At 41.9% G+C, this 27,826-nt stretch overlaps 1 protein-coding gene across 1 annotated transcript in view; it reads right to left on the bottom strand.

Annotated features, from left to right (window-relative positions):
- The window catches only part of igsf11 (immunoglobulin superfamily member 11), a gene marked incomplete at its 5' end in the record, with an annotated part of 76,517 nt that overhangs the window by 13,405 nt on the left and 35,286 nt on the right, over nt 1-27,826 (bottom strand). Inside the window, one exon of the mRNA XM_084558148.1 lies at nt 3,193-3,356. Within this exon, the coding sequence (XP_084414274.1) occupies nt 3,193-3,356 (164 nt within the window). The remainder of the gene's footprint in view (nt 1-3,192; nt 3,357-27,826) is intronic.

Here is a 27,826-nt window from a genome sequence, read left to right as displayed (position 1 = left end):
AAAACCTTTTTTCCCCACATCATATGCTCCATTGCAGCAATGAAAAAAAACATTTATTACAGATTTAAAAAGAAAGCATTATAATGTAATCAAAAGGAACGATAAAGGTCACCCCTGTTTTTTTTTTTAACTGAAATTCTCTCCTTTACCCTAATTACTTCAGAGCATCTTAACAGATGCCAGAAGCACCAGGCTGTCACACTTCCTCATAAATATAATATATGAAGCTCATACTTGACTCATTAAGTTCCACACCCCATCATGTGGAGTCAACCGTGTAGACTTAAGGCTGTAAAGCAGAGGGTGAAGCCTCAGACATGTCAATGAGAGCATCAAGGAAACATAAAGCGGGATTACCGTGGAGAAAAACAAATAGCTATGTTAGCACTATCGTAGAAGTTGACAATTTTCTGCCTTCTGACACTGCATCATTTACTACAGATCTATCTGAACTAAAGTGGCAGTGTCGGTTGTGCAAGTGAACAGAGGTCTGTTGAGTAATTCTTAATGGCTTTTAGCATCAACTGTAATCATTTATGACACACTCTCACTCTAAAATGACCTTGCGCTTGTTCTGTCGCCCCACACAGCGACAGCACTTTATTCAACGCACATGTTTTAAACAAGTCTCCAAATTCAGTTATACAACCCAATGGCAGAACGGTAGTTCACGCAGATTGTGTCCGACTCCACATGCATGACTGTACATTTGCGAGTGCCATTTGTGACAATGTAAAGTAGAGTTAAATGCTTGCGTGTGTATCATGGTTGCACCCGATGCTGTAAGGTATGCATGGACTTCATGTATGTGTGATGCAATACAGTGTGAAAGTGCAGCTTGAGAAAACAGCCTTTTAAATATTTCAGCTCATATCATTAATTGCCTAACAAGTCACATGGGCTGATGCATGAGAAAGCATCTGTACGTTCACTGTTGTTTTTAGTGAGTGTGTGAAGACGATAGTATAAGCCTTTACCCACAGGTGTGCACATGCAAGAATTACTCCACTACATGTGCATGTCTGGATGCGTGGATGGATGGATGCATGTCGGTGTTCACACTTTTATTGTGCAGTCTGCATTCATGTGTGAAGTCAGTAAATATACTGCATATAAGCCCTGCATGTATACATGTGGATCTAGACTGCATTTGGACCAGCAGTCATTGCAATGCCAGTTTTTGTGTGTGTGTGTGTGTGTGTATTTGTGTGTGCTGGTGTATGTGTGAGTCTGTGTATGTGGTGAGAACAGCTGCGATATAGAGCCTGTCGTGGGCGTGAGTTAATTAGTGCAGAAGATGATTGTATTATTTGGACGGCCGACCAGCGCTGTGGCTCAAAGTGAAGGGAGGCAGGTGAGCTTGTACGGCCTGCAGCTGCATGTTAAACAACTCAAATGGAATCACAGAAGTCCCGCGAGGGGGGAGGAAGAGTGAGAGAGACAGAGAGAGATGGGAAGAGGGAGGGGAGGTGAGAAAAAAAAAAAAAAAAAGAGTTGAAGGCCATCAAGAGGGACGCCAGGGAAACAAAATTAACAACAATAGGACATAACTTGAGTCTGAATCATGCAATTTATGTGCGCAAATTAAACTGCCTCTGCTGTTTCCAAACAAAGTCACAGCAGTAAAAAAAAAAAAAAGAACTTCAAGATGCTCTTGGCTATGCAGTTGATAAGTTGTTTTGAAGATAGAAAAGAGCCACATGACAGTGCTGTCCTGCAGCATAAACAGCTTGGAAAGTGACAACCTTATGTAGACTGTAAACACACCTGTAAGCTTACTACTACATCTATATTACTCTATGGTAAGCTCTACAACGTACATAACTAATATCATAAAGGTGCGTTCAGATGCACCGAAAAGAGAAGTGTTGCATATCTGTGTCTGTTTAAATTTGACTCTTTAACCTTTGCAGTGCGTGTATATCTTCACAGAACATAAGCTAGAAGTGGAGCACTGAGATGTATTAAGATCATCATCATCATGAGCGAGAGTTGTTCTGGAGGCTGGCTCCTGTCTGGCTCTGTGTTTGCACCACACAAATTCTTCAAGTTGTAACATTTACAACTCAAGCGAATTCCTAAATTTGGATGATTGTGCCGATCCACCTTCTACCTTGGACACCTGAAATTCTCTTTGCGCTGTATCTGAGCACACCTCAAAACTGATGGAGTTTTGTGTACCTGCTTGGACTGTAAGGTTGGTGTAGAGAGGCCATCCACAGGATGCGTTTATAGTAGTATTGCAGTAGAAAATAAGTTAGAAACATTTCAGCAGCATAAATGTCTCTACCCAAAACAGTGCACTGAAGAAAATGTGCCAGTGTACCACGCAAACATCTACAGAATGCAATCACATAAATCACAGCAAATGATAGAACCAGAGTAAATAAGGCCCCGGAAATCTAATTAGTTTGCACTATTCTGTCTGCTAGGTCCAGATTTCAAGCCTTCCTTAATTCAGACTCTTGCTGTAAAAGCTCAGGAACTTTCATTAGCCGTGTTCCCATATAATTCTCAAGCCAATTTGCAAGCAAGTGAATTTTTGAATAGACTAAAAAAAAAGAGAAAGAAAACTAATTAGGTTTTTTGCCATCGACTAGAGGGGCTGTAACAAAATGAGTAAGAAGTAGAAGTCCAAACCCAAAACAAAACAAAACCTTGAAGGTGAAGAAGATGAAAGTAGGAGAAACTTTTTTTTTTCAATTGGAAAAGCTGTAATTAGTCTTTTGTGTCAGCTGCTATTGATCATGTTTCACACTGACTTGAGATAAAAATAAAGAAGACAAAGAAGTGGGAAGATGGCTGTCATACACACGGGAGAGGCCTTTTCTTCTGTAAAAGCTGGAACACCTGAGCTTCAGATTGGACATTTTATTTGTCGTTCAAGCTATACACCAGCAGCCAACATTAGAATTCAATTCTGACCCTCAACAGTAACTATACACAGATACATTGTGAGCCGAACATCCGTCACCATCTTAGTATAAATTGCAACATAAAGTTATGTTAGTCTGGCAACATTACATCATATTCTCCCATTGGACTTCGTAGAAAAAACAAAACAAATTCAAAAGAATCCAGGTAAACCCTCTTTGAGTAAGCATGAAAACCTTCTTGCATATCTGAGGAACTTTCTTCCATTTTTCTAGCTATGGGAACACGGCTAGTGAGTGGATGCACAGTGATTCATACCTGCTCCGGCTGGTTAGCATTGGACAGCGGTATCACCATCCAGATGATGTTGAGGTTGTTGAGGGCGGCGCTGGTGGTGAAGGAGCAGGGGAGGATGGCTGCTTGGCCACGGGCCACCTGGATGCTGCTCTGGGACACCGTCACATCCAGCGCCCGCACGCAGACTGGAGGAAGAAAGGGAGAGACAGTGATCAGAGGTCTTGATTCGCCGAAGAAACACACACCTACAGTTCAAGGTGTAAATAAATAAAGCGAGAGAGCAGAGAGCAGAGCAGAGAGGAGGTCTAAATGTAGAAACTCCCAGCAGATGCATTCTGAATGATCTTTCCTATAAGCCATGGTGAGAAAAGAGATATCTTCAAAGTCTTCCTGCAGGCTATTTGATCGCCTGTACTATATAACCAGTACTGGAAGCTTGCACTTAGCCAGTGAGGGATAGAAACAGAAGACAGAGTTCAAGGAATGCAGAGCAAAACCTCCAGCCATCTGTACGTACATGTGCATTATTTAAGAATGTAAAAAGAATGAAATAAATAAAAATAAAATCTCCCAGCGCATCCTTTTTTTCCACTGCCTTTCCATCTTTACATCTAAACAAACATGATATCGGAAGAGGCGGGCTTCTCCGTGGATGCGCTCAGCGACTAAACAAACATGTAGACCACACTGTGCAGGATCACATCAAATATGTAAGAGTTAAAAGGGGAAACATGATCGGATGTCTCTCGAGTTATTAAATTTATTCATTTCCGAACACAACTTGCTTCTTTTATCGGTACACGGTTTCTATCAATACGCGCTGAGTGAACATGACAAGTGGGGATATTAGTGGTGATTTCAGCTTCTATTTGCTGCCTCCTGTAGTCATGCAGATCACTAAATAACCACAGCTTGTTTTCTCGTGCAACAAAGGCTCATCCTATCAAACTAAGGAACCAAGGAGCTGCCTTCCTCATCTGGACTCGGCTGTCAGCCACAACAGACTCACAGAGACAAATATGTGCATGCCGCATCCTATTTCTAGACCAGCTAAAGACATTACAGCCTAAATCAAGTTAGATCTCCCCCGCAGGCATGCATCCATGTCCAAAAACCCCAATGGGAAGTGATCTTATCTGAACATGGTGAGGAGGATGACGCACTGATATGATTACAGATAATTGATCATGTCCTGCAAATCGTCCTTGTTAGTGATAATGTAAGATGATGATCTTGCCATAAGTCAATATCAAGAACCACTAGATTGTCATTTGTGTGGTTTGGTAATCAAGAGTGGAGTCAAGCTTGAAGTCAAGTGCAAGTAAATGACCAGACTGCACAATAAATATATCCTAATTGATTTGTATTATTTCCAGATCACAGATATACGTTATTTTTATCATCCATTTACAATTCCAGGCCTTAATCCTCATTTGTGTCAAATGTGAGTTTTGAATATCGCTGATATTCTAGCCGACAGACTGCCTGTTGCTCCCTGGCTGTCTGTCCGAAGCCTGCTGGACTTCCTACGCTTTTCTTCTGCTGGCAGACACCACAGGACCCGCAGGCTCGCTGCTGGGCTAGGGGAGATAGGCAGCTCTCAAACTGCTCCTCTCAGTTACGGTTTTATAAGAGACGTACTCATGAAAAGTCTTCCTATAAATGATATAAGAAATTTCACTTAGAGGCATTATAATCCGCTGGCAATGTGTAACATCTGAAACCATATGATTCTTCCCTGTAACCCAGTTGCTTAAACAATAACAATGCATGCTAGGCAGCACATCTTCAATCTGACGCTATAAATACAATAAATCACAAATGCTTATACTTAGTTCTCTACTCTAATCTGATCTTCCTTTGTCCTCAGTGTTCACTTCCTGCACAGAATCAATCTACTGTATGTTCTTATTGGAGGATTAACAGCACCAAGGAGGAAGTCCACAAAGGGTTACGACCTTGGTCACGTAGGTATTAAATGTCGAGATTTCGGGGAATGAGTAAAGGAAAGAAAGGAAGGACGGAAGGAAAAAAGAAAGATGGAAAGGTCCTAGAGGAATGAAGATAGAAGGAGCATCTTATCATCTCTAAGCCTCCTCCAAGGCAGCAGTCTCTCAAGCCCACAACAGCTGGAGGGCTCATTTCAAAACACTGGATTAGGGAACCTCTGCGCACAGAGCCTGTAAGCTCCCACGACCAAAGAACAACTCACACTCAGACACACTTAAAATCCCAAACGAGCACACACATGGACGCACACAAATGCCAGCCAACGTATGCACACCTACGTACTTTGTGCACTGTGTACCATTGCCCTCCACAACATACCACACACAAACTCATCAGTGCACTGTATGCCACTGGTGGCCCTTTAGGGACACATCTAAGAGACAGGGATGGGGCCTCAGCATTGCTTGGCATTGCCTCATTATTGCGCACACTTCTGCCAAAGCTCCACTCATGGATGTCTGGTAGTCAGTCACTCTTCCAGAATACATCCTGCTAAAGGCTTTGATATGTAAGGGATGAATGGTGAGCCAGTCGTCGTCAAACATGGCCACCCACATAAAAATAACGCATACAGTACAAACGATGTAATGACACTGCAACTTAAAAGGCGCCACTGTGACTGCGTGGGCTAATTTACATTCTTCTGACAGCATCACACAACAATAAAGTGAAAACCGAGGTTTTGATACACTGACTATACTACTATGTTTGCTCTTATTCTATGGCTGAGTGAATCATAGAGTTCTGCAGCATTCTGTTTCCAGGCTAATATTCATGAATGTGATGTAAATGAGGTGTCCATCTCACTAATGCCAGCCTTTCCATTTGTCTGTCGACAAACATCTTGTTGCTTCCTCTCATTTCTAGCCTTGAGCTGCCCCGAGGCATGGCTCAGCAGGACGCAGACCAGCCTCCTTGGCAGAAAATAGCAGAAACTAATATCTGATCTGATCTGAAGTCTATGTTTTACATCTTACTTGGAAAATAAAACAACATTTTTAACTGGTCTCTGGCTAGAAACAAACGTGATTACAGAAGTTATACAGCAAAACTAACACATCACCTATGACTCAGTTTGCAAAATTTAGACATTTGGCAATTTATCAGAATATCTGTGAGCTTCACACATTCACGTGCAAGAGTTTCCTGGGAATGCGTTCAAGATGATATGACTGAAGCATGAAGACAATTTATAAAATGTTCAGGTAAATTACTCTGTGTGTTCCTGCTACAGACAGTATATTCAGTTGTGTTTTGTCGGTAGTAAAACATCAAACATACATTTTCAAACAAGAAAATATGAGAGCTACCTAAAATAGTTTCACAGTTTTTTTTCCCCTGCCATTCTGTTAATTTATGATTTCATTTTCATTTAAAGGACCTCGAGTGGTTGACAGTTAATCATGGGCTTGAGACAAGGGAAGGAAGACTTCCCTCCATCTTCTGAGTAAAGAAAGGATGAAGAGATAGTGTGTGCGTGTTTGGGTGGGTGGGGGTGAAGAAGATGAGTGAAGATGAGGATGGGAACAAAATGGTGTGACAGGTGGGCAGGTCGTTTGAGCAGTAATAGAAAAAGTGGAGGATGAGAAACACACATGAGAATAATGCACCACGGGAAAGAAGGGAGGGGCAGGCTTCAGGAAGGGAGGTACAGGGAGAAGGAATAAATCAGGAGAAAGAAAGAAAAGAGGAGGAGTGAAATAGGGGAGGACAGGAGAAAGCTGGGAGGATGCTGCTGTTTTCCAGAGAGGCCTAATTGATAAAGTCACCCGAGGCGGCGCTAGCAGTGCTCGTGGAGTGAAGCAGAGAACCGGCAGCGTGGCTCTGTTAAAACAGCTCTGTTTCCTCTCATTCGGGATCCAAGTGTCAAAGCTGCTGTTGATTAATGCATGAAAAAACCATACACCTCAGAGAGCAGGCTGTGTGTGTGCTCACTCATTCAGTCGGGCTAAGGTGGAGCCATGATGGGGTGGAGAACAAATGCGGGGTGAATACTACATTTCCATTCTCTCACTCACTCGCTCACTCTCTCAAACACACACACACACACACACACACACACACACACACAGACAATCCCTGCTTGGCAAGTCATTTGCATCCTGCGTTTTTATTCATGTGGCTCTTTTATTCATAGGCTTTACTTTTATTTCAGTTTCAAACAGATGCCCCTGATGCTGTGATGTGATGAGCCTCTGGCACAGCATCACTGGGCGGGCTCGGTCACACACAGAGCGACGGACACACACACATACACACACACCTACGCACACTCACACTCACTTGCTTAAGTGAGATGATTGATGATGGTGCAAAGACGTGACTAAAGATAGACAACAGGACACACATTGATGCATACGTAGAAGTGAAATAAATCATCCTTTTCAGACTCTGAACCAAGATCCTTCCTCTTTGCAAGCAGCAGTGAATGTCTTTATGCTTCAACTTTGACCTTGGGTTTTTTTTTGCTCAGTCACCACATAATTAAATCAAATTTCTACAACATACCACATTCATTTAGACAAGAAAGAAAAACTTTGAAAAGCACAAGCCGGTCAGTTTGATGCATCATAGCCACCGTATGGCATTTTCGCTGAGCATAAGATGTCTTAATAGGTCTAGTAAGAGTACAAGGAAGACGTGAGAGATCGAGCGTAAAATCATGTATCTCCTGCTTCAGGCGTGACAGTTGGCGGCTCTGATCACATTTCATGTTTAATCTGCATCCTTTCAGTTTTCCTCTTCCGACTCGAACAGCAGTTGCGGTTGCTTTGTAACCTCCGCAGTAGAAGTGATTCCAGCGCAAGGACAAGTAAAAGAGCAAAACCATAAATTAAACGCAATCATGAACACATCTACACATGGATTCATGTGCTCTGACACCTGTGCCCACACAAAGAGATGCTCTGTGTCCTGTTCTTTTGCAAAAAAAAAGACCCCAGAGGCTTCGTTATGAGTCGCATTCGCGCAGTAGTGGACCCTACGTTGTTGCCACTGCCCGTGAGGCACCGGAGCAACCGCCGAGCAAACAAAGACATTCATGTGAAACTCAGGTGGTATAATTTTGAACCCATCTGCTCAATGGCAACTCATCAAGCGTTGCGCTCAGAGCAATGCAGAGGCAGATAAATTTAGTCACATGCAAACTCACAAAGGGTATTTCATTACTGTATACTGCTTTGACTACACTTTGTAAGCTTTGATTAAACTTCTTTTTAATCCAACAGACTTTTTAAATAGATCAGTATCACTCATATTTGTCTACGACGCTACCACCTGGAGATAGCCTGGCTTATCTTAGAGTGAAAACTGGAAAAAAGCTACTTTAGGTCTGTCACGTGACAATACTCAGGTGGTTATAAAGCAAAAGTTCTGGTTTGCACAAAACTTGACAGTGAAAGTGTCATTAAGTGGGCTTCAGGAATGTTGGCAGGTTGACGTTGGTTGGGTGGACCAAGTAATTCTCTTTCCTGTCTTTATGTTAAGCTAAGTCGCACCAAAACAATAAACCTATCACCTGCTTTCTTGCTTTCTGCTGAAAGATGATGTTACACTTCAGAGAAAGCAAACAGAACCTTTAGGACAGGCTTGTTTATAACCAGGGTCCACAGAGACACATTCCTAAAAGTTCACATTCATATTTTACAAAGAAGCAAATATTGGTTCTCTCCTCTGTGTACAGAACACACAAGCCCATGCTCACAACAGAACAGCAAAAACTAAAAAACTGAAACAACTCTATGCCTCTCTTGCATGCATTACCCAAGTTCAAATGTTGTGCATATTTTATAATAATCCCAGGATCTGAAAAACAAAAGGCAATACAGTAAGAGCAGGTTGGACTCTGGAAAATATCGGCTGTCTCAACATGATCCTCTAGAATGAATGAACTGTAGCCAACTGATCAGTGTGATCCAGGAGAGGCCAGCTCTCTATGATGGAGTGTAGCTTCTTAGCTTCCAAGCTAACGCTAGCGCCTCCGGTTTCACCTTTTGGCTCTCCAGCTGGCCTTTGTTGCCAGGAGTTCATTGATGTCAGCTTTGGGTACCTTAAAACTTCCCACTCATATGTTGTGTGATTTGATGGATAAGATGATAGGTCTTTGTAATGTCTTCCTAAGGTTTTGCTCACATGACTCTACCCAGTTGATCCTTTCCCTTTCTTTCCTCTCCTTTCATTTCCTTTCCTCAGTTCGTCTCTCTTCCTCAGGCCTGTCCCACAAACCCTCGTCCAATGAAACAGCCTTAAAAATCTCTTGCTCATCCCCCTCTCATCCCCTGCCCCACCCATCCCAGCTGACCTATTAGCAACAACAGCAGACTCCCAAACAGGGCCCGCTGACTAGCCTACATAGCTTAATACTCTTTTCTAAACTGTACTTAGTCTGACAAGCACGACTTACTGTGTTCCTAATGTACAACTACTACAAACACATTCATCAAGCAAGCAGCACACAGCTCACAATCCTGAATGGCGAGTTTGTCACATTCGTAGTTTAAGAAATCTTTACATTATCCTCCATTGGTTTATGAAGATCTGCAGGAAGAAAGCAGATAGTAGATACTTCCATGAAAACATGTGATGAAAATGTTTTGAGTGCTTATTTAACTTAATGAATGCTATACACCTCTATGATATGGTCTAACAGAATGTCTGAAAGGTTTCAGCAAACGACTGTGGGTCAGATTATCCTATTACCTATTTTCAGTATCTCAATTTGCTGTCAAAATCTTCTGCATTAATATATCAAGAGAAGTTGTGACTGTTCCCAGAAAAGGAACTAAATATTCTTTTGAAAGCAGCAGCAAGTGAAAAGGTCCCCAAAGCGATTGCTGATGCAGATGAAACGGGGGGGAAGTTGCTGCGAACAAGCTGACGGGTGATCAACCAAACTAGTGTGCTGGGCTGTGTGTACCGAGTGAGCAGAAGGTTAAAGTAGGCCACTGCCCTCGTGCACAGATAAGCCCGGGCACTGGAAGACTACTGCTAAAGCAGCAAACAGATGGCTCCGCACATGCAGCCCTCGACACAAACGAACCCCCCCCCCCCCCCCCCAAAAAAAAAAAGTACCAACTTCAGCAGAGTGCACTAATCACAAATATGCAGCTCTGATCTATAACGTAACTCACATGCGCACGCACAGCGAAAATAAAGAGCTCTGTTTTGAAAATTGCCAGCACATGTTGCCTTGTATGTTGTTTCAAATGACAGCTGAACAAGCAGACCTGCATCTTCCCAAAGTAACAGACACTCTCCCTGTCAGCAGCCACCTCACAGCCTTCATACCCTCTCTGTGTGTAGTAACTCCACTCCTTGGCAGACGTGCATGTTTGGCAATCCTGTCACTGCGTCTGCACGTAAATCTGACATTCTGGCAAACATACTGATCTGCCAGTAAGATGACATGATTGGCAAGGTGCTCTGTTAGTTAAAAGGGAAGTGAGCAACCCTCAAGTGAGCCCCCTTTTAACTGGCTGACGACAGCTTAGTTCTGCCAAAAGCTTTCAAAGGAAGCAGTAAATCGTCACTCTGGTATACAGGTATAGCTGATATGGAGGTGAGAGTTGGCAAATAAACGGTTGCAAAAACTGAAGCACTCCCAAGATAAAGTGCTTTTCAGTGATTTGGATGACAGCAATAGGTAAATACATAGTAATATGTACAATTTCAGAGCTTATATTAAATCTTAAAACAAAGCCACAACAGATGCTGATTTGGATTTCCCATAAAACTGCTACTAAAGTACATCTTAAAGTTTTCTCCCCTACTGGGCTAGGGTGTTGTGTTGTTGAGAAGTAGCACTACATGACTTCAGGTGAGAGACCTTACCTGTTGTTAACGCAACAGTCTAAGCTCCTCAGTCGGTCAGCCACAGCCAACAGATAATACCAGAGGACTATTCCTGGAACTAGCATTTAGCCTGAGCTAACCTTCTCTGAGGCCCTTTACTTAGTAATTGGCTCGGAGGCAGAGATTGCGCTTTCTCTAAATTGTCTCACTCTCCATTGTTCTTTTCTTTATTTCTTTTCCCATTAATGCTGCCTGCTTTGATCTCTACTTCTCTGTATCTCTCGCTGCTTCTTCCCCGCCCTCACCACAGCAGCTCTCCAAACGAAGACAGTGATTTCGAGCCCGCCAACACTAGCTGAGCCACCTGGGAGCAGCAGCTCTCCTGCAGGTGATTTGGTCAGTACAGTGCTCCAGCAATAAGGGCCAGTAATGATTTATCGTCTGGTTGAGTCCCTGTGTGGCTCACCTTCAACGTGAACCCTCGTTCGACTCAGTGCCACTCATGTGTATTATCAGAGGAAAGCAAAGAGTGAGGCTAAAAAGTATGACTGCGCCTGTGGTCGAGCAAAGTCCTGCACCACTTTTGATACTATAAACAGGCTTAATTTAAGAATCATTGCTTTTTGTTTCAGATTTGTGAGGGAAATATTCTACCCCGGGGGGCAATTTAAGACATATATGAGCAGCATAACGTAAAGACACTTTTAAAGGAACAAAAATAGGACAATACGCAATGTTTAAAATGTTTGAAACATTTTAAACAGCCCATAGACCGCCCACATTTTAAACCGCCCAAACATGGACTGTTGAGGGGAAGTAAGACCAAAAACCAGGAATATCAAGGCTGCAGCTTTAAAGTTGTCATTGTTTTATAAACTTTTTTTTTTTTTTTTTCAAGATTTTCAGGCATATCAAAGACAATATATAGGCATACAGTAAGTATGTTTTCTTCAACAGGCAACTACAGTATTCACTGCCTTGGTGGGAATAGATTAAGTGATTAAAATTACAGTACAAACAAAAAGGCAACTCTTCACTGTCAAAGTGAAACTGATTTATACAAAGTAATGTCACTCAGTTTAAAATATGTAATGTAAAATAAGCGACTGCACAAGTGTAACCGGTGGTCTTCTGTGTTGTGTTCAACAAATGATGCCGTGACACACCGCTAGCTCTCTGAGGTGATATTCATTTATTCTGGCAACTGGCGAATTTAAACAACAAGAAAAACCACTATGTAATTCAGCTGCCCGCTCCTGGTCTTATGTGGATAAAACAAATATAAGGAGACAGGAGGAAAGTAAGATAACACACAGTGACTTTAAAGCTAGCAAAAGTTACTCTAGCGGTACCACAGAAGAAGAAGTCACTGAGGAGGGGGCTCTGAACCTAAAGTGACACTTACGCAGCGCCTTCTAATGTTTTGACAGCCAGGTATAGAAACACATTGTTAGCAGAACAGATTTTGTTTAATTATAACAAGATGTTTATGTATGACCCTGTTACATAAGGATTCACTCCTTTTAAAGTGACTGAGCAAATACAACTCAGGTTCAGCCCACTGGTGTTAGTAATCTCACAGTTAGTTAATTGGGGATCACCAGAGTGCAGTGAATGTGTTTAAAGTGGCTCTAGTAGAAAGACACACCAGTGAGGGAGGCTACCAAGACACCTGTGACTACTCTGAAGGAATTAAAAGCTGATGGGAGAGACACCAGTCAAAGTTTTATGGGAGTGTGACAAAGAGAAATTAAATTTACGCTAGAGTCCACCTAAAGGCGTGTGGGAGACTCAAGAGTCAACTGGAAGACATTTTTTTATTTGTCTGACCAAAATTGAGCTTTTAGGCCATCAAACTAGACTCCATGTTCGGTGGACACCAAACACTGTACGTTGCCACGAGTGAACGACTCCCACCGTGAAGCGTGAAAGTGGCAGCATCGTGCTGTGGGGATGCTTCTCAGCAGCAGCAGGCCGCGGACAGCATGTGAAGGTAGAGGGTAGAAGGGAAGCAGTGAAATATGGGGACAATCTGTCTGCAAGAGAAAAGCAACTTGGCAGAAAAATTCTTTTTCTGCAAGAAGACCCAAAGCAGACAGCAAAATCCACAGAGACATGGTTTAAAGACAACAGTGAATGTCTCAAAGTGGTTGTAAATTTTTGTCCGGACTTACAAGGCTGATTAATGTGCAACCTGACAGGAATAAATGGAGTAAAATTGTTCCCAAAGTTGCATCTCCTGAAGGGGTGAATACTTATGCAGTCACTTATTTTACGTGTTTTTAAGTAATCTACTTTACTACTGTATAAATCTGTTTTCACTTTAACAATAAATAGTTTCATTTTTGTTTTTTAAAAAACATGTAGGCACTGTATAAAATACAGAACAGCTGACTGCCTGAGGTCAATACAGAGGGAGTTAGATGAATGAAAGTTCAATGTAGGTGATGGGGTGAGGCTCAGGTGAGTGCAAGGCTGTTACGTTAAATGAACATGTTACATTCAAGGCCCCGCCAAACCATGTTTAATGAGCTAATCAGCCTTAGGTAAGTCTCTTTCACAGCATACCAGAGTTTTAAATCTGTGTCCGTGGTAGCGTTCCTGCTGGCACACCAGTAGCAGTGAGTTTTAAACCAACTAGCAATGAGTGCTTCGCCAGAACTAAGAGGGGAGCAAACATGGCGTCAGAGACGGAGTAACAGCACATGTGAATAATAAGCCTAGGAAACGTTCAAAAATAGTTTCCAATGTTCCGAATAAAAGAAACTCAGCATTCAGAGGATGGATTACAGTCTAAAAAAGAAAGTGATCAACAGTGAGAACAAGCATGGACTACCATTGTTGAGGATGTTCCGCATTAGAGAGCAGCGAAAGACCAGAAGGTACTGAGGGTAGATGCGGAGGCGCCAAGAACAGGCTGGTGTTTGTAAAATATTTGGAGCAGAACCATCTTATAAAAACAATGTTTTGCTAAAACTACTCTTCTATGGTGAAAAATGGGCAACATTTCTGGATCAGATGAGTACATTACATTCATTCCAACACAACAGCTTCTCCCTCTGGCCAGGAGGGCTCCAACTGAGCACTGCTGGGGGTGTGAAGATGGGGGCGGGTTCACCTGTAGGCATTATTTATAGGCACGCAAACCCGACTAACAGTATGTGGGAGTTAATGTCACTGCCATAAGGGAGGAAAAAAAAGTTACACACTACCACATTGTTTAACCCAACACAGAGAGAGGAACTTGGAAAAGGCTTGCAGTGACTCCATAAGTAAACTTTATTAGGCATAACCATTTCATTCAAGAATGACTTGACTTTGTTTTTTAGCAAATGTTTTTTTTTGTGAGATTAGATTGGTAATGTTGGGAAAAAAATTGTGTAAAAAGTTAGTGTCCCATCTGTCAGAAAGCAGTAGGTCTTTTCTTTCCTCATGTTCCTTACAAAAAACATTCAGTCTCTTCAAACGCACCATTTAAAAGAACTGAGAACTCATTGGCTACACTTCACCAGCTGTCTCTCACACACTTCCATTCGACCTGAACTTTTTTCCCCCCCCGGTGTCACAAAGGTTTGTGATCGCCCTGCGGACAGCTGCTCTCAGCTGACTCTAGCGTGACATACGACCAGTCAGGTGATGCATGTTGTTCCTCGGACAAGAAGTAACATCTATTGATTCCCTTCAAAAAGCCATTTTAATCTCATTTAAAAAAATCGTCCTTCTTTAGCTGACTTTTATAGATCAGCACGGTCGTCTTTTGTTTCATTTTTTCTAGTTAATCCCGAGGAGGGATTGGATCCACATTTGTTCTTTCAAAAAAGACATTGCCCATTTTCTGTTTTGAGTAAATAAGCGCTCATGATGAATAGCGTACTGAGACTGTGGATGACATTTTGAAGTTACGGTTACAAACATAAGTCATATGAGAATTCATATGATGTATTATGTCATTCTGTGTGTGGATGTACGTAAGGATTTCTGATTAAAGCAAAGATTATGTTTGTCCTGTTCATTTTACTGCATCACAAAATGGGTTTAGATGTAAAAGATTATCTGAGCATAGTATGTTATGTCAGAGTTAATACTTGAATTGAATGACTTTCTGTTATATTTGTAAAAAGAACTGCAGTAACAGGCAAAGGATACCTTATGTTGCTTTTGATTCCTTTTTTCAAACTGTTATCTGCTCGTGTTAATCAGAATAAATAATAAACTGAGCTACATTTGAAGTGGTAATTTAGGGGGAACAAACAGTTCTATCCACTGGATTTCTTTAGTCTTTTTTGCCTTTGATGTGTGCTTGTGCGTAGGCGTTGACCAGCATAGTGATGCTTTCTCACTTATTCTGCTTTTGGATGTTTGATGTAGGTCAAACGCTGGCTCAGCAAACACTGGGAACCAGCCTACATTCTCATTCTGCACACTGGTCAAATTTACATCCCATTTCATTCAGAGGAAACTTTTCTGTACTGTACTGTGCTGTAGGACACACACATACACAGAGAAGCACAAACCTCCATCGTTCTTCTACGATTCAGCAAAAAACAGCCCGAAAAAAAAGAAAAAAAGAAAATCAACACAAACACGCTGAGTGTGCACTCTTCGGGCTATGAGAGCTTTCTTAGACAGCAAAGGAAGACAGGAAGTCAAAGGTGCCCAACTCTGATCACTGAAGTGAAGTATTCGTACGCTGTGATCCGTCAAAAGCCACCGGCCAGTAACTGATGTATGTGATATTTAGAAATAGTGGTAGTTTTCTGACAAACTGCTGTATTATGTCGGTCTATAAGCTAAAATTACTGCAGGGCTGCTCTGGGATTGTATCATATTGTCTCTTTTTCTCCCCTTTCAGTGTGTTTAAATAAATACGTCACTGTATTATTTTGCCAAATTGATCATTTTACAGCTTCAAGTCAGAAACACAGCTATGCTACACCCTGACTGTAATTTGCTGACCAATATTTTGTGGGAGACACTCACAGACTTTAATTAGAAGTCCCACTGAGAACTCAGAGGTGCCTCATTGTAGCTTTTGTCGCTCCTGCAGCTAGCGTGACTGCACTTTGGGAGTTAGATAATTCTGTTGTCAGTCACTGACCCCTTCCTCGGTAACAGGCACTGCTTAAGCCCGAGTGTGTGTGTGTGTGTGGGTGTGTGTGTGTGTGTGTGTGTGTTTAAGTATGGATGTGCTTGATAGAGCAGAGCCCCAATGCCGAGCACATCTGCTCCGGACGCCCCTGGCACTGCCATATGGCTGGCAAGCGCGCCTCCTACTCCTCCTCCACAAAGAGAGAGTTTGCAGTGAAAAGGGAAAATTATTAAAAAAAACAACAAAAAAAACGAAATGTGCGTGCGGGACAGAGACAAAAAGAAGTGCGTGAGAGACAGAATGAGGGAAGGAAGGCAGAAGAGAGGAACAGCTGAGGAGTGAGGAGCTGCACGTGCTGCCCATTAGGCTGAGCGGACAGATCCACTCCACCTCTTAAACACCTTGACGCTATTGCATTTATCCATTCACACCACTTCCAAGTCAAATACTGAATTCCACAAAAGCCTACATTGTCGTCTTTTCTCCAACTGGACTAGTAAAAGGACAAAGAGCTTGGTGAAAAAGCTAAAAAATTATTTCCTTAAAATAAAGTAAAAAGAAACAGGTAAATGGTAGAAATATAAGTTTTTAAAGAGGTGCCCTATGTTGAACAGTTCTGATTGGGAATAAAAGTGTCCCGTTCAGTAACTGTAGGAACTCCTTAAACCAGTCAAATCAACGTCTATACCAACGGACTGTGGAACTTAGAACCATAGAGATATGGAGGACACACCAGTGGGGAAAATGGAAAAGAAAGATATGTATTTAAAATATTAATCATAAAAGTACTGACTAATCCCAAATTTTCTTAGAAGGCCGTGCACATCATACACAGCGTCACATTTCAGTACAGCTCCAGTACAGTAAGCTACTCTCTCTGCTTTTTAACATTTCAAAGGCCAGAGCTTGTTCTGAAGTTAAGGTCTAGCTTATATCGAACACGAGAATCTTTTTAAGCATGATGCACGTTATCAGAGACTCTGCTTTACACTCAAATACCCTCCGCCTCCTTTCCATCTCCTCTTATCTCCTCCAGCTTCCTCCTTTTCTTCCTGTCAACCGATTCTCTCTTCTCCTCCGCTGCCTCGGGCCTTTCATGAAGGCTGCATTAATATGAGGAAATCAATATCTTCACTATGTCGGCCGTCGGGGGGGGGGGGGGGGGCAGGTCAGACACTTGGTGGTGTGGATGGAGAAGGTGGTGAGGTGGAGGTAAGTGTGCTTGTGTGGGAGGGATGTGGGGGGGGGGGACATGTTGCTCGATAAACGCGAGAGCATCGATCGCTCCAGCACGTATTTTTGTGCGGGTGAATCCGGCGGGACTCTTCGTGGCCTGACTGACAGTAAGTGAGCCGGTCCTGGGTCTCAAAGGCAGGCTGGGCTGGTGTGTCTGTGCCTAACAGTGGTCATGTCTTGTATACAAACTAAACAAGAGCCCTTGTACATTACCGGCGGCGGGAGATGAATTCAGGCCAGGCAAGTATGCAGCGTGCAGACAGCAACTTAATAGAATAAAAATAACACCCACATTTAGATGTCGTTATTGTATTACAACAAAGAAACAAGAAAAGATCAAGAGAACACTAATGTGCCACCAGTACAGAGATGCGTGCAAAAGTAGGAAATACATGGTTTTCACTGTCAATATCAACATGAAATAAAACATAATAAGGGCTTTGCAGTAGCTTTAGTATTAACTATTAGCTAATCCTGATCCCCTGTGTCACACATTCAACTGCTGTGATATACAAATAGATAAACATAAGATTTTATAATATCATACTGTATGTCTTTTTTGTATAACTATATAAATCTATTGAAGTCTAACGAATTCCACTGTGATGTATATTGTATAATAGAAGTTAAGAGTAAACGGGCTGCGTTTATGTACAGATTTTATCCCAAGCACTTTACACCTGTCCCCTCTTTCACTCATTGAGACACCAACGACAACAAGATGACCAGAGGGACAACTTGGACACGAGGAGTCAAGGATGGAGCGGTCAACCCTGCAACAAGCTGGTGACCTTCCACTTTTTTCCAAATACAGTATGCTTGCTATAGCTCTGGTCATTAGAGGCTTACAGCAATGTAGGTTTATTCAGGGGTTAGATGTGGGAGCTATTGTACATTATCCTTCAATGATCCATCTCTCCAGCTCTGTGGCTTTTTTGCCTCTCTCCTGCTATATCCCGTCTGTGAAGGAAAATCCATATGAGCCGGACAGCAAAACCGAGGTATTATTAATGGAGCTTAACATCCATCTAAGGGGGTTTAAAATGTTGAAGGCTTGATGTGCTAGCCTTAACTTTTCCCTCGGAGCTGAGAGAAAGGGGTGTTGTCACAGAAACAGCAAACTGGCAGCTGGCTCAATACATCTGAATAAAGTAGGTGCTGGAAAATGAAACTGTGGGTGCGGCGCTAAATGCATCACCTTTAGGGTAACAAGACTTTTACGAGGAAGGCTTTGTGGAGACTTATGATTCATTCACCGAGGCATCACTTTTAGGTGCTCGGTGGAGCCGAGGAGAGTTAATAGGACACATGGTGCCCTCTTTCTTGGAGATACTTTGTTTCAGTCTATCTATTCTCATGTCTTCCTACATACACACACACACACCCCTCAATAATCAGCTGAGCTATTCACTGCTCGGGGCTACACACAGAATGAACGCATTCATCACATAATTACTGTGGAGGCAGTCACACACTTCATCAGTCTATTCCTGTCTCAAAGGGGCCCGGAGAGAACAGTGAACACGTAAGATTTCCAAAAGATATTAGGAGATTCTTATACCTCCGTCTAAAAGAGTCAAAAGAGAGGAACAGGATTTGCAAAGTGTCCAAGTGACATCTTGACTGATTCACACATCTTCTCCCAGGACGTATGGCTGAAAGAAGGAGATTTTCTGGAAAATGCAAACGCCCGCTCGAATGATCGAAAAGGCGGGTACATCTTTAAAAAGCTCCACCTGAGAAATATTTTTTAAAAGTACAACTGTCTTTTTTCATGGTGGGAGATAAGTGGCAATCCTAGGGGGCATCAGTTTGAAATCACAGGAGCTGAGAGAGACATAACGGCAGAAATGTCTGTGAGGGATATGATGATATAAGGGGGGCGATATGAAAGGTGAAGCCTTAATACAGGGTGATGTACAACGCCTTGGTTGAGCGGGCCAAAGGCTTACATTTGGAGGATACTGGAAATCAATGGCGGTGTAAAAGGTGTGGAATGGTGAATGTCATGCTCTCTCTGAACGGGGAGGAAGGTGCGGCTGCCTAATAAAACAGTGATTAGTGGGAAAGGGGTTGAGAGCAGATGTTGGCATATATAAATTATGTCTCTGTGTGGTGTTAAATGGGTGTAACACTGAGTATGAGGTGGATAAATGCATGAATTTACAGTGGCCCTCAGTGTCTTATTTTCTCCCAGTTTCTACCCATTGGATAAACAGACTTGTGCTTTTAAAACAGCCTTTTTAAATCAACCTTTATTTTAACTGCATACTATAAAATGATTGTGGCGTTTATCAGTGACATTTGTTTAATAGTTCAAAACATATATAACAATAATGCCTTTAAGGAGAGGAGAAGACAACATTCCTCATATATAAACAGCAGCTGATTGTCAGTGATACACAAAAAAAAACATTTTGGTGGGTACGGAAAAAGATCACATTTTCCAAATATGAAATACTACATAGCAAGCTTAAGCTTCCATGGTGATACAGTATTCACATGACCTCAGGAGGGCCCATAGCTACGTAAACAACATCCCAGTCACCTAAAAAGAGAGGTTCAGTCTGCACAGCATGTGTCCAGGATCTACTCATATTTACACTAATATACTTCTCTAGCGTCCTTATATTTGAACTATTTTTGTCTTTATAGGCATGGTACGCAAAAAAATCTGATGCAGTAACTTTTTTTTTTTCATTTACGCAAACAGTTGTGCAGATGGCATTTCGGAAACGAGGACACACATTCATATTGTAGGCAAGTATCTCCACCTGTGACATCATTTATTCAAAGACATGTCCTCCACTGACAACCCTGCCTCGTATGAATTACATCCACGCACAATTAATTTGCCGAAAGAAAACGTAACATAATGAGGGCATCATATATGCACCGTCTGACATACTGGGCCGATAGCCAAAATGTTGATATAGCCTGTATCAGAAGGATGTTCACTGACAACATATTTAATTATCTCTTCAGCAAAATGTCTGATCTGGACAGCATTATCAAACTTAACCGGTTAAGGTTAGGGGTGTTCTTCGCTGAAGTACTCGATGTGAACAGCCACAGCTATGTGTTTTGTACACCCACCACTCACCCTGACCACCTCCGCAACTGGCAACACAATTGCAATACATTATGAGGGAGCATTTGTGTGTGTTTCACCTCGTAAACACAGTGCTTCTTTCTACTTTCTCTTTTGTTTGAGTGCAAACAATACATCAATCAATAGGACAATTGAGCCTTATACCTGAAAGCACCTGCTATTATCTTGTATCTCGCTTTATTTACATGCGCTTCAGCTGCTCTTTCGGTTTTAATCACTGTCTTTTCACCTTCTCGATTTTCTTTTTAATCATCATATGACTGTGTTATCTGTCAGTTCAGTGTCACAAAACATTTCTTTTTTTCCCCCTCTCTCGTCCCTTAAGAGCCATAAATCATGACACAAATGGCTGTGCTGGCGTGTGCTGAGTGCAAATTACAAATAAGGAATTAAGACATTCATTGATCAAATGATTGACCAAATCCACTGAGTGACACTGTAATTTCATTATGTTCCACGGCTGTTAACGTCTTCAGGGGAAGTAATAGCTCCATATTGTTGTAGCATTTTGTTGTTTTTCTCTCCCTCTCTGCGGGCCGGCTCAAACATCAGGGGGTAGTGCGGGCGGTATCGCTGTGTGAAATTTTCTGCGCCGGGGCCAATGAAAGCTTTCCCATCACAGCATCATTTACATTCAAATTAATTCCATCAAAAGCAAAGCTGAATGTTCAATGACTGGAGAGTACAGCTAGCTGTCATCACCCCCTCCTCTGGAGAGAAGAGAGGAGGACAGGAATAGATGACGAGAGGCAAACAGGGAAAGTAAAGTAAGGTGCCGTGCGAGTTCGAGGTGGAGAGCAGCATTCAAAGGAAATAATTACAACAAAGAAGCTCATAGACTAATGGTGATGGATTCCTTTGGAGTGCTTTGGTGGTAAAAAATGAAACGTGAGTAAATTGCAGACACTTGAAAGAAGCACATAATTTATGCATCGTGTATTGATCGCTGTGATTACGCCTGCACCAGAACAATCATCACTATTGAGTCACTAAAGTCAATATCACAGATTTAAACCCAACCGGCGCCCACACGCCCATGCATACAGCTTAGAGGCAGGGCAGAAAGCAGCCCAGCAGCTTGCCTGCAGTGGCGTAATTGCATAGCATGTCAAAAACACTAATAAATAAATCAGTGATTACTTCCCTTTGTGAAGTGCTGCAGTCCCATTATTGAATATTCATGTAGGTAAATACATCCATGCAAGCTTCTCTCCTGGGTTTTACAGTTAGCATTTTTTCCCCCTTTCTTACTGGGCTGGGAGGAACATGACAGAAATGCTTTGCAACAACATGAGTGCTCTTTATGTGTTTATGCGTTATATATGTTCATATTAGAAAAGCTCTTACTGTGTGGTTTTTGTTCTCAAACATGTTCAGAATGCACACAAATGATGGATATTATTTCCGTTTTCTTACTTCTTGGTCATCAATTTTATACAGATTCAATTCAAATTCAAAGCTCATTGCTATCGACAGAGAGCTATTGATTCCTGATCCCCTGAGGCAGATACCCGTGTAGCGTGACATACACAGTGACAATTCCCACTCCATTGTTTCTGTAACATCTCATTGGCTCCAGGGTGAAATAATTCCACCTTTTTGACATGCTTGTCTCCATTACCTCTTCCCACACTGCTAGCACACTCCCTTCTCAGCTTCTCTCTCCTTGTCTCCTCTGATATCATGACAGCACGGGAATGTTCACTCTTATTCCCTCTCTTTCTCTCCACTTTTCTCTGACGTCAGCGTTTGTGCACGACCAACCGCCGGAGCGCCGCCAGTTTATGAAGTCCCGTACGCTTGCTGAGACGCACTTCGCACACACAAACAGAAACATGCACACACACCATTGATGGCAACTTAGCCCGCGTGATTACTGTGACTCTAAGCTGCTTAGGGGTTCTGTCCCATCTGGCTCTGGTGTTTGCAGCATCATTCACCACCCCACCCCACCCCACCCCACCCCACACAACACACACACATCGCCCCTTTCCCCCTTCCTCCTGCCTCATCTCTCCGTCATCCACTCTCCCCGTACACCGGCACACACACACACACAGCCACACAACACACACAAGCAAAGGGAGAACAGAGGCGGAGCAAAAGGGATGATAATCCAACGTAATCTGGGTTTACCAACTATTAGGGCTCTGCAGTGTTTTCTTACGTAATCTAATCATCCGTAGAAACGTGCAGTCATCCACCGGACTGAGCTCATGAGTGTATGTGTGTTCACAGTGGAAGCCGGAAGGGATGCCTCCTTGTGCCACCTGGACCATGTGGGAGGAAACGCACACGCACACACACACACACGCAAACAAACACACATACCTATGTTCCACACACAAATTTAGATGATGGTGTAATGGCACACATATGCAAGACAGCGCTTAATCCAAATGCCTATTGCGTAGATCCCCCCCTAACCAAAACACACACATAAAGGGAGCACACATGGCCAGGAAAGTCTATAATTTAAAGTTTAGTTCCACATCACAGGGCTGCTCTAATAAACCTCCTGCACAGCCACAAATAAACACAAACATATCAGCCACAATCATACCCTGTGATACAGCCCTGTCAGTAGTGCATGCGTGTGGAAAAGGCTCGTTTTTACCGATCTCATATATAAATTATTTCACAGTGATCCCCTGAACTTTATGCGACCTTTTTACATTATTCAGCATTCACATTAACAGATTCAAAAACTCACAATATCACCCTGACGTGACAGAGCTGGTTATTAATGAGGAATATATGGATGTGGTAAAATTAACTCCACTAAGACGCAACGTGGCAAGGTTAAGACGTCACGCAACTATTTCCCTTAAATACCCCCAGAGAAAATGAGATGCACGGTGCACTGGCACGGCAGGATAAGCTTGAAGAGATAAAATAAATATTGCACATGTAATCCCATTCTTTAAGCGCAAATCAACATTATTTTACACCGCGCTCTATGTCAGACTGCCTGACTATATGAGGTGAAACAGATTGCAAAAACAATATATAGTTTCATGCTGTAGTCTTATAACATATGGATGAAAGGGATTAAGTCTATCCATATACTCAATCATGCAACACCGATCTGGCACAGTGCACATGGCCTCTCAGAAGATGCAAGGATGAAAAGGGGGCTATGCACAAATCCTTTGAATAATTTTTGCTGTTGGAAACAAAGCGTCCCGAAAAGCTTCCTTTTACGTCTCTTAAGCGGGAGGAAAAAAAAAAGTACCATTACTCACCATTAGTGCTTCTCAGCCTTAAAGGGTAAGATTGGCTTTGGCAGATATGGATGTAAGTCAAACATTTTTGAAGCAAGATTTCTCTACAGACAGTTCTGCTAGAAAACTAGAACATAACTGTCCATCTTGAGTCAAAGCTTTCTGCACTTTTACTCCAAGAAGCTCCAGAGGATTTCCCAACCTATTACACATTCTACTTCACTGAGAGCTGTTGCTAGCTGGATATTTTTTCCATTTTCATCACTTTCCGTCAGCCTCACTGGCTGTCTTTTTCACCTGTTTCCACTACATTTCTCTCTCAGCCTCTCTACATGTACTTTCACGGACAAACGGCAATCAGCTCCGACACACTTCTACTTTTGAAAAGTCCTGCTGAACCTGAGGACGGTTTAGTTGGGATTCCCGTCAGTAATAGCTTCTTTCGCGCACGTGACTTAGTGAGAAAATCTAAATCTTGATCATTTTGTTTGAAAAGCGCGTTTTTCGATTTGATTTGTGTATCTCAAAGTTTCATCCCTCTTTTTTTTTCAGATTTGATATTTGTGTTGACAGTATTGGGTTAAATAGAGTCCTGAAAAAAAACTACCGGACCATACATCCCATCAGTGATTTAAAAAAGGTGGGTTTACCTCAGAGAAAATATGAATGATTAAAATAAGATTTTTGTATGGGCGGTCTTGAGGAATATCCGTAACAAAAACTGTCTAAACGCAGAAGTCAGCCCTTAACATGAGATGCAGTTGGAAACTTTGAAAGCTTCTTTTGGAAGTTTAATCTTACAAAACTTACTTATACTTATGTGTAAGTATATGTATATGTATAAATACTTATGTATTTAGCGTTATTTTTCCCTTCAATGTAGCCCTTTGAGCATATTTATCCAACATAATGGATTGTAGGAGCAGAGAACATTGAGCTTGATTCTGTGCTATAACCGATCTCACTTGCAGTAATTGTTTGACACTTACTTCATTTAATCGGGTGATTTCAGAATGAAAAAAAAATCGATCTGTGACAGTCACGCAAAAAGAAACACGCACCTGTAAAGTCAGATACCAACAATAGAATCTATTTTAAAGACATTCTGCAACATCAAGAGCAACATGCAGCGAAAGCATGTCTGACAGCTGCTGCAGTGAAAGCGCAGAGCAATTTATTTAGCATTTACTATCCCTTCATTCATCTGTGATCCAGCGCTGATGACTGAACAGTCATCCAGCTTCCTGAACAGCTGGATGATTTCCAGAATTGCACAGCAATAAATAAGTTTAGAGCGAAAGTTGAAATACATTTTAAAAGGGAGGAAAATAAGATGGCACTTGCACTGGTGTGTGAGCAGAGAGAAGGAGGGAGAGATGAGGCGCCCATCATGCTCAGAGAGGATCACATTATGAATGATTCATGCGTTCATCTCTAACGATATTTGAAGAACTTTCGATTTCTCAAATGGATCACTTCACAGCCACACACCCACACACACGCGCAGTGAATATGTGTCGGCTTGATTTTTCTTATGAGGTCAGAGAGCGATGTATATCTATCTTATCACATACTATATTTAATTCATCTTTTTTTTCTTGACACATATTGCACAGGGCAATGAAAGTGCTAAAAGCTAATTTAATCGCTAACCTTGGAATGAATACAGAGGAGAAAATGTCATGTGGGGCCCTTGATGGAAATATTTGCATAGGCTCATCTGAATATGATCGCATTAGATTATTAGGGACTTAAGGAGAAGGATGGGGGCGGTTGTTGGATGAGTTTTAATAGCAGTGATGATACACTGTCATTAAACAAAGAACAGGATTCATTGTTGGGGAAGACACAGGCTGGTAAAGGCACAGTCTGTGCTGGCTATTGTGCTCTATATTCATTATAAGTGAGACAATGGGAATAAAACCAGGACAGTTTTCATAGCCAGCGTTACCACCATTCACCGCTCTCAACTGAGAAAGAATAAAGAGATCTTGGCTGAGACAACCAATTCAGCAGGAGTCTGTCCAATGAGATTCTTCAGTACAGCGTTAACGCATATGCAGCACCTTTTGTGCTACACCAAGTGCTGTAAATGGTACCGAACTACATCACTGTCTCGCTGTTCTCCCATTTCTTTGCACATTAGTCCCATGTGGGGAGTACGCCTGATGAACTCATGATTACTTAGCTGTCTGTGTGCTAAACGATTAGCAAATAATGAGAAAACCAATCAGTCTAGGTAGAATGTGGCATCTTTCACCTGTACAATACAGACTTGCGAGAAGTGACAGTGACACAGAGGAAATCTACTAGCATGGAGCGTGTTGTTGCTCCCGTTGCTGCCACCGCGATCAATTTAATGGGCCTCCATATGGCACTGCAGAATCAATGAGAGATCATTGCAGATTCCTCTCAGCACTTAATGTTGGTGGGGAGCAGGGGAGTCTAAATTTATACTGGAATTCCACCGAGACGTCTCAGGAAAAAATGGTGACTATACGTGTACGATAACTTTACCGCCCCCCTCCCCTCTTCCTAAAGCCCTTTAGCGAGGGGTCAGGGAGAAAAAAAAAGAGGGGAGTACAGCTACACTCTGAGAGCTTTGACCCATATCTGTACCACAGAACTGTCAGTGCCTGGAAAATTAATGGGTGACCTTGGTTGAAACGCGTACCCACATCTTGGGGATAGTCCTAGAAAGACGGTGTTAGCTCTAGGCCCGGCCAAATAGTTGCAAGGAGGAATTGTTTGGGGAGGTGGGGTGGCAGAGTATTTTAGTCACCCTCATAGTTTGTTATATGTTTATTGGCTAGCAATGACAATTTTTATGACAGAGATTGTTTGACATGTAGCAAGGCTGTTGATTTTACCCTCACATAATCAGCATGCTTAGTGGAACCACATACAGCTATTTCAATACGTTTGTCAAGTGAGTGAAGTCTCACTCAGAGAGCAGTCCATACTACACATATAGATGTAACAGATGTTGAACTTACAGTAAGTGTATTTGAAGTATCTGTTTGGAGAAGGCTAATGGGAATGGTGAAATTCAAACAGGTCTTATGTTCGCTTTGGTTGGTTTTTGCATTTTTCAGAAAAAAAAAAGGCTAATGCACTTAATGGAAGATGGAAACATCTTTTACAAACAAGTTATTATGGCATCAACATTTAAACCATGCTGCTTCGCTTTGTGCACTAGAATCTTTGTTTCTAGACAGAACGAAACATTTCCCATGCTGACATCAAAGAATGACTTGGCCAAACAAATGGTTCATTCTCTCTAATACAGTTCATGGAGCTCCACCTAATTTTCTTTTTCTTCCTTTTTCCGCAAACATATGGAAAAGCAGCTATGTTTTTCAGCTATTACTTTTAACATAAAAACGAATGCTTAATCAAAATCATGGCGAGCAAAATAAGAAAGACGTATAAGAGACTGGCTTTCTTCTTTCACACGCACAGTGTCTGGTGTGGGTATCACACTAACTAAACTACAACAACAGACAAGCAATATCTAATAATTCCAAGCACTGGAGACCGCAGTAGTTGGGAATATTATATCCTAATAACATGCCGCCGATAGAAAATAGAAATGAGAGAAGTGAGAAGCAAAATGTTCTCTCGTCCTCTAGGAACCCCTCACGCTTTGTGGTGCTGCGCTGAAACATTTCGCTTAGATCGACAAGAAAAGAAGTTTTGTTGGTTATCCTGTATCGTTTAATGGAGATGGGGCTGCCTCAGGGGTGGACAGGCAAGTTTAGAATATCAATTAATATCAACCAATTCTCTGAAATTCTGCTCTGGGTTATGCAGGTTTTTTTTTTTTTTTTCTTCATACAAAGAACAAGCTGCACTGAAGATAAAAGACAGCGGGGGGGTTGGGAATCATGTGGAGATACAGTACTGTATCTCTGCATTGCTTAACTGTGCCTCATGTCTGAGGGCATAAAGTGTGTAGGAAACACACTATAGATGTAACATCTAGGGATACCTTGATTTTTTAAAAAATCATTTAACTTATTTTGCTAATCATAAAACTGTTTTTCTTACCTTCAAAAAATAAATTACCAACACCACAACAACAACAAAAAAACAACTAAAAACTAAAAGTTTGTTGCCAACCTATAAAAAAATTAAAAATTGGGAAAAAAAAGCTAAAGCTAATCACAAAGACTACTTTGTGATTGATGTCTC

Source organism: Chelon labrosus (assembly GCF_963514085.1).
Source record: "Chelon labrosus genome assembly, chromosome: 13".
NCBI lineage: Eukaryota > Metazoa > Chordata > Actinopteri > Mugiliformes > Mugilidae > Chelon > Chelon labrosus.
This window is presented reverse-complemented; position numbering and strand designations above follow the sequence as displayed.